Source organism: Marmota marmota, unplaced genomic scaffold (assembly GCF_001458135.2).
Source record: "Marmota marmota marmota unplaced genomic scaffold, marMar, whole genome shotgun sequence".
Lineage (NCBI taxonomy): Eukaryota > Metazoa > Chordata > Mammalia > Rodentia > Sciuridae > Marmota > Marmota marmota.
In genome coordinates, this window is record NW_026000020.1 from 5,858,252 (window position 1) to 5,865,680 (window position 7,429).

The 7,429-nt window shown below is 46.5% G+C and overlaps 1 protein-coding gene across 1 annotated transcript in view; it reads right to left on the reverse strand.

Moving 5' to 3' along the window:
* The window catches only part of Vwa3b (von Willebrand factor A domain containing 3B), a gene marked incomplete at its 5' end in the record, with an annotated part of 114,498 nt that extends 107,531 nt beyond the window's left edge, over nt 1-6,967 (reverse strand). The window contains 2 exons of the mRNA XM_048810403.1: nt 2,328-2,482; nt 6,773-6,967. Coding sequence (XP_048666360.1) covers nt 2,328-2,482; nt 6,773-6,967 — 350 coding nt within the window. The remainder of the gene's footprint in view (nt 1-2,327; nt 2,483-6,772) is intronic.
* Nucleotides 6,968-7,429: the final 462 nt, after the last annotated feature.

Here is a 7,429-nt window from a genome sequence, read left to right on the forward strand (position 1 = left end):
AAAAAAAAAAAAAAAAAAAAGAAAAGAAAATGAAATACAACATATCAAAATCCATGAGCAGCAACTACAGAAGTATCCAGAGGGAGATTTATAAAATCAAAAACTTGTTCTATAAATAATAAAGAAATAAAGGTCTTATATCAGGGACCTAAGAATCTATTTTAAGAAATAAACTCAAGGAGAAAAAAGGAAATCATATTATACACAATATATTATATATTATACATGATACAATACTACATAATATATGTTATAATACATGTTATATTTTATATTACATATAATTTTATATATTTTATGTGTATATGTATGTGTGTATATGTGTGTACATATGTGTGTGTGGTTGGGTATAGATACACATAAAATCAGTGAAAACAAAAAGCTGGTTCTTTGAAAAGATCAATAAAATGGATAACCTTCAGCCGGGCATATTAGAAAATAAAGTGACCTCAGTTGTCAACATCAGGTCCATGTGGCGTGCATAGGTTATATGTAAACACTACGCATCTTATATAAGGAACTTGTGCATTTGTGAATTTTGGTCTCCATGGTGGGTACTGCAACCAATCTCCTGACTGAGGGCTGACTATATTATGTGTCAGTAGTATGAGTGCTTAGGCACATGATCTTAGTTGCCCCTCCAGATGGCCCTATGGAATAGGAACTTTTATGCTTGGGCAACTGAAGCTCAGGGAGGGATGTCTCTGATCTCAAGTCACAGATCTGTGAGTGGCTGAGCCAGGTGCCACGCTTAGATTTGTGTGCTGGTCCTGGCTGCACTGCTCCCCAGCTGTGTTGGCAGCAAGCCTCATGACTCTGTACTGTCGTAGTGTGGATTGGCACTGCTTTCTTCCTTCTCATTTTCCCTCTTTTCTCTTGTTATCATTGCAAAATGATTCCCATCATCTTGGCTGACAACCAAAAGGAAGTGCTGTTACATCGATATAAAGGATGTGAAAAATAAAATAGTAAAAACTCAGTGTTACTCAGCTCTAAAAAAAAAAAAAAAGAAAGAAAGAAATCGAATGCCTCGTTTAAAACCTTCTCACAAAGAAGAAAACTTCCGGCTCAGACGGCTTCAGAAGCAAATTCTGCCAAACATGTACAAGGAAGACGATACCCAGTCTTCACAATATCTTCCAGAAAGTAGAGGAAGAAAGAACTTCCCGACAATCCTTGACATCTGTGGGGAGGAGAAGGACAAAGGGACCCAGAGGCCCTGGTGGTGTCCCTCCCAGATCTGCAGCTCAGGCTACTCCCCGCAGGGAGTCAGCTCTAGACCCTGAGCAGAGGCAGCTGCAGACATGGGGCTGCTGGGTAGGAGTGATCCACCACGGCCTGGGTTTTGAAAGGCTGCACTCTGCGGGTGAAGGCCCGGTAGGTGAGTGCCTGCAGCCTAAGGGTGCCTAACAGAAAGCACAGGAGGAGGGAGGCATCTCGTGTTCAAGTGGCTATTGCGGGCTGGTACTAGTTAAAACTCATTAGATTTAGCATCTTAACTAATCCATAGAACAAATTTATGAATGGCATTACTGTCCCCACTTGATAAATGAGGAACCTGATACCCGAAGACATTAACTAACTCCTCTAGGGTCACACAGCAAGTGGCAGAGCTGAGATTACAATCCAGCTCCCTCAGATCTCAGATCCCATGCGTCTAAATGCATTTGGTCTTCGGGGTCTAACACTATCCCCTGTTCCCTGGGAGGTGAAGGCATTCAGGCAGATCATCCTCCCGGGGGCCCCCCCTGGGGCTGCAGCATAAACACCATCAGATTTTAAGAACCCACCCACACCAAAGAGGGATGACAGGAAGTTACTTTTAGCTGATTTTTATATACACATTTCAACTGCTTTCTAAGATTGCCCAATGTTGCAACAGGTACAATGAAATGCTTTTGAAAGAGAACATTCAAGAGTCGAAGGCAAGGGAAATGTGGTATGCAATATACCTGTGGCCCCCAAACTCAGGGCATAGCCTCCTGCAGCGACTCGAAGCATGACCACTGTGAACCACACCTCTGGTCTTCATAAGAACCTGCACTGGCACCAAGGCAGGATGGAACTGGAATCCACAGATGTCCCCTTGCTGTCAGCAAGGCCATCATGAACCAGGGGACAAGCCACCTCGACTTAACAGTGTTTAATGGCTACTTCATCTTTTTTTTTTTCTTTCTTTCTTTTTTTTGGTACCAGGGATTGAAGCCAGAGGCTCTTAACCACTGAGCCACATCCTCAGCCCTTTTATATATTTTATTTAGACACAGGGTCTCACTAAGTTGCTGAGGCTGGCTTTGAACTTGCGAACTTCCTGGGAACACACCAACCTCCTCCGGATCCTGGCCAGCACTGTGTGGACTCTGTCACTGTACCACCTGAACTTCTCCTTGGTGATGTTGACGTGGACCAAGCTCCCATCCTTCCAGGCAGCGTGGATGAAATTGTTGCAGTATTTTGCATGGACTGTCTTCTTCTTGCTCTCCTAAGGTAGGGGCAAGGACAGAAACCACTCAGAAACCATTCAGAGAAGAAAGGTCCCCAGGATGATACCTCCACCTCTGCCTTATTAAAATGGCCCTTTGTACTCATCCCCACCATCAAATCATTCAATCATTAATTCACATATACACGCCCTTGGGCCTGCTCCACAGGGTGCTAGGTGTCATGCACAGTGGTCAGAAAGACATGCGTGGTCCCATCTGTGCCCCAGAGGAGCCAATGATTCCAGCAGGAGGGAGACAGTACACACACACACACACGCACACACACACACACACACAGAGAGAGAGAATAGAGAGAGCGAGAGAACAAACAGATTATTAGATAACCCAGGACCTGGTACTGGGTTGAGACAGAGGGGACTAAGAAAATCTCAACAAAGAAGAAAGCTCACAGTGTGCCAGAGGGCCAGGGAGACCATGCTGAAGGAGGTGGGGCTTTAGAGTCCCCCCAAAACCTCTTTCCATGTCTGCTCCCAGCCACCAATGAAGCCAGGGAGCCAAGAACCCCCTCCCACATCTAGTGCCCTAGATGGGACATACAGACCTGGCTCAAGGACAGAGATTCCCACAAGGACTGCTCTCATCAGTGACATGATCTGTCCCTACTCCATGCCAGGTACCAGGAATACAATGCACATCAAAGACCCCTGAACTTGCCCGCATGGAGCTCACACGAGCAGGGGAGGAGCCAGATCATGAGCCAAGCAGAATGTGGTAGGTCAGAAGATGCCCAGGGTTTGGGAGAAAAATATGGTAGGGAAGGAGAAGAGAGATTGCCAGGCCAGAGGGCAGAGGGCAGGACAGGTTAAAACTGCGGGGAAAAACTTCATGGAGAAGGTGAAATAGGAGCAAAGACCTGAAGGAGCCAGGCGGCCACAGGCAGGCCCGGGGGGAGTTGGAGAGCTGAGTTTGCCTGGCGTGTTTGTGGGATCTTGGGAAGACCAGCGTAGCCAGAGAGAGTGGGCAAGGGAAGAAAGTGTGAGACGAAGGTGGAAACGCACAAGAAAGAGGGCCAGGGAGCCGACTCTGGAAAGCCTAGGGGCTGATGGAGAGGATGGAGAGGACGCTGGCTGACTCTCTGAGTGAAAGGGGAGCCCCTCTGGATGGGAGTGGGTCCAGGAGGGCACTGGAGGAGAATGGAAGGGGAGGAGAGAGGGCGTGTCTACAAGTCCTTTGAGGAACTGAATTCTAAAGAGAAGCCAAGGAATGAAACAAATGAAGCAAAACCAGAAGCAAATATGAGTTCAATTAAAAAACAAAACAAAACAGAAACTGGCCCAAGATGGGAGTTTATGCATGGGGAAATAACAACAATGGGGACAGGAGCAGTTTACCAAATGCAGATCTGCTGATGGAAAGAGAGAGACCAGCGAAGAGGTGAGGGAGTCCCAGCCATTGCCAGCCAGTCCCCTCCACAGAGGCCCACATCAGCCTGGCTGCCCAATCTTGTCCTGGCACCTCCAGAACCACGGATGAAATAAAGATTTCCTCTTTATAAGTTAAAAATAATGATTAAAAAAAAAAGATGAGGGAGTGGGACAATTGTCCTTGTCCCTTAGAGACAGACAAAGGAGAGAAGAAAAGAAACAGAGGCAGAGCCCACTGGGCAGACACAGCTTCTATCTGCCTTATCCACATCCCAGTTTTAGGGTTGAATTCATTTTGGGGACTCATAGTCTAAATACTAGAAGTAGAACTATCCTTTTTCCCCCTAATACAACATCATTATATGTGGATATTTTCCAAAATCGGTGTTTGCGGAAAAGAAGAGCTATACTATATCATTCTCAACCTTTGCCATGTTATTATTAGCACAAAAAAAAATTGAGGCAAAAGACCCCTTTTATAAGGCAAATTCTTCAAGCTGACCCCCTAAAATGTCATTTAAATGGTCAAGAAACAGTAAGGAAGAAATCGGTCCTAGAGCTAGCTCTGGGCCTAACACGTGGTCACGGCTCATGGTTGACCACAGCCAAATCAACAGGGATTAATAGTTTTTAAATATCCAGGGTCTAATGTATTTCTAAAATGGAAATTTAGTTATGTATGATTTCCTGATCATTACTGACTGACTAATGTCTATTAAACTAGAAAACTGTGCTGGGGCAGTGGAGTGGGGGGGACACAAATGAGATCTTCCCTGCACGGCAGCAATGACTCTGCATCCTAGGATATGCCAGGAAACAGGTCTTGCATTCTGCATTTTTCTAATTCAATTGCATTCTGCATTTTTCTAATTTAAACTTTATATTTTTCTCCTGCAGTTTGTTGTAAGCACGCGGCAGCAAGAGAACAAGGACACAACTTGGTGAGACTGAAGCGGCTAGAGGGAAACAGCCCTTCCCGGGGGGCCCAGTGGTCAGCCACACAAGACACATCAAAGAGACAGGAGTCTCCCCTGCCTGGATCTATGTAGGTCTCAGTGGTGACCCTGATGTCAAGCGGAGCCTCCATACTGTGTTTGAGGAGGGCTTTGGTTCCCTCCCCACTTGGCTCCGTGGAGCTGAGTATCCAGCAGGTCTGCTCTGGTTGGCATTTTGACTCTCACCTCTTGGTGTGGACCTGGGACTTCACCACCTCCTAAAATGGCTTTTCTCAGGTTTTAAGAATCTGGAAGGCTCAATTAATCCTGATTTTCTTTCATATTGGGACACTTCTTAAGTCTTTCTGTACTTCTAAACTTTTGATCTCAAGTCTTTTGGTTCCTTTTCTACATGTGGCTATTTCTCAAAGTGCAGTCCCTGGTCTAGTGGCTTCAGGGTCCTCTGGGGACTGTCACTTGCAAGGTTTGAATATGGCTCATCCCCACCACGTTGAGACTTGGTCCCCAATGTGGCGGTGTAGGGAGGTGGGGGCCTCTAAGAGGAGATGACGTTGTTAAGAGAGATTGGGTTTTTCTTGTGGGATTAACTCTCTGAGAACTGGGTTATTTACCCCTGGAGTGGATTGTCATAAAGAGGCAGCTACCCCTCAGTCTCTCAAATGGGTGCTTTTACACCTGCACCCACTTTCCTTCTTTTCTGCCATGAATTGACACAGCGTGAGGACCTCCCCAGAAACCCAGCAGGTGCCAGCACCATGCTCTTTGATCTGAAGAACTGTAAGATAAATAAACTTTTTTCTTTATAAATTTCTCGGCCTCAGGTATTTGGTAACACAAAACAAGTGAAGACATTGTTGATGCAAATCCCGGGGCTCCACTCAGACCTACTGGCTCCTGTGTGTGATGCTGGAGCGTGGAAACCACTGTGAACGAGATGATCCTTCCACTGGGAGCCAGAGTCAGGCACCGTGAGAAGCCCTGTTTCCATGAGAACCACTCAGCACCATGGAACTACAGCTTTCAACGTTCTCAAAACACACTCATCTGGGGCCACAACCCTTTGGAGAAAGTGATTTTATATTTACTGGGAATCCATTATGTGCTGGCTGGTAGTCACAGGAATAATGCACCTTTGAGAGAGTGAAAAGACAAGAACCACCGAAATGCCTGCTTTGGAGTACCCACCAGCAGTTGCTTCTTTCCATTCAATGTGGGAGACTGCAAGTCCTCTCTTTTGACATAATGTTGAATAATTCAGACTCTAATGCCTGAATTTCTACAGGCCCAGCCAATGGCTCATCCATAATTCACGTGTCTAGTGTTCTGGTTTGGAAATGGTTTGAGTGTGTCCCCCAAGGGTCTGTGTGCTGGAAGCTTGGTCCCTAGTGTGGCAGTGTTGAGAGGCAGTGGAACCTTTAAGGAGGGGCTCTATTGGAAGGTCATGGGGGCACTGGCTCTGAAGGGGATTAATGCTGGTCTTACAGAGTGACTTAGCGTTCTCGTTGGCCGCCTGTTGTAAAGTGAAGAACCTGGCCCCCTTCTACATATGTCCATTTCCCTTTCCACTTCTCTGCCATGTTGGAATGCAGCCAGGGGACCCTCCCCAGAAGCCAAGAAGAAGAGGCTGCCTGATATTGGGCTTGTAGCCTCCAAAACTGTGACCTAAATAAACCTCTTTTCTTTATAAAGTACCCAGCATCAGGTATTCTGTTACATCAACACAAAACAGACTAAGACTACCAGAAACCATTCCCAGACTAGATCTCTGCCTCACGGGTGCCACTTAGAGAAGAATAAGGCAGGAAGCAGAAGGAACCTCTTTCTTCATGGAAACATAAGTGGATTTCTCTCCTGGCTGCCTTTCAATGTGGTCCTGCCCTGGGCTTCTGATCTGCTAGGGTACCATGGGAATTCCACAGCCCCCCTTCCCCAAGTTCACTTCACCTACCGCACTGGTCTGCAGGGACTCGTTCTCCGGTTTGGCTTTTATCTCAATGACTCCATCAGCATGGCGGAAGGAGCAGTCAGCAAGGACATCGTAAAATGACAGCTTCTGGGCTTTCAGACCATATTTCTGTAGCCACTTCTTGGAGTCCCAGGTGTCTTCTGGATTCGACTCACTCTCCACACCTGACTCTGTTTTTGGAATCACAGTTCATGAGCCATTCATTCCACACAGACCCTTCATGTCACACCCTCAGCTTCCTGCACACCAGGGTGGGACGTGCCTTTGTTAGCCACGCTTCATTTCGGATAAGCAGCTGTCCAAAGCAGGACTGGCAGAGGGTTAGTACCCAAGACTAGACAGCAGAAACCTAAGACCTCTCATCTCATTTCCTCCTCTACTGAAGTCGATTGGCCTTGTGCCTGGGTGGAGCTGCATGATAGACAAGGGCCTTGTGTCAGGAGAGCGTTACACTTGGGGTCAGAGGCTATGGGTTCCAGTCCTGGCTTTCTCACCTACTAGCTTGGGCTACTTGCTCAAATTTAAATGGGACACCCCACTTGACCTTTTGAACTTTGGCTTCACCTGCAGATGGAAGTTAGTATCTGCTAGGCATTTCTGAGTATGTTGCAGTAATTCAATAAGAAAAGTCACCTGATA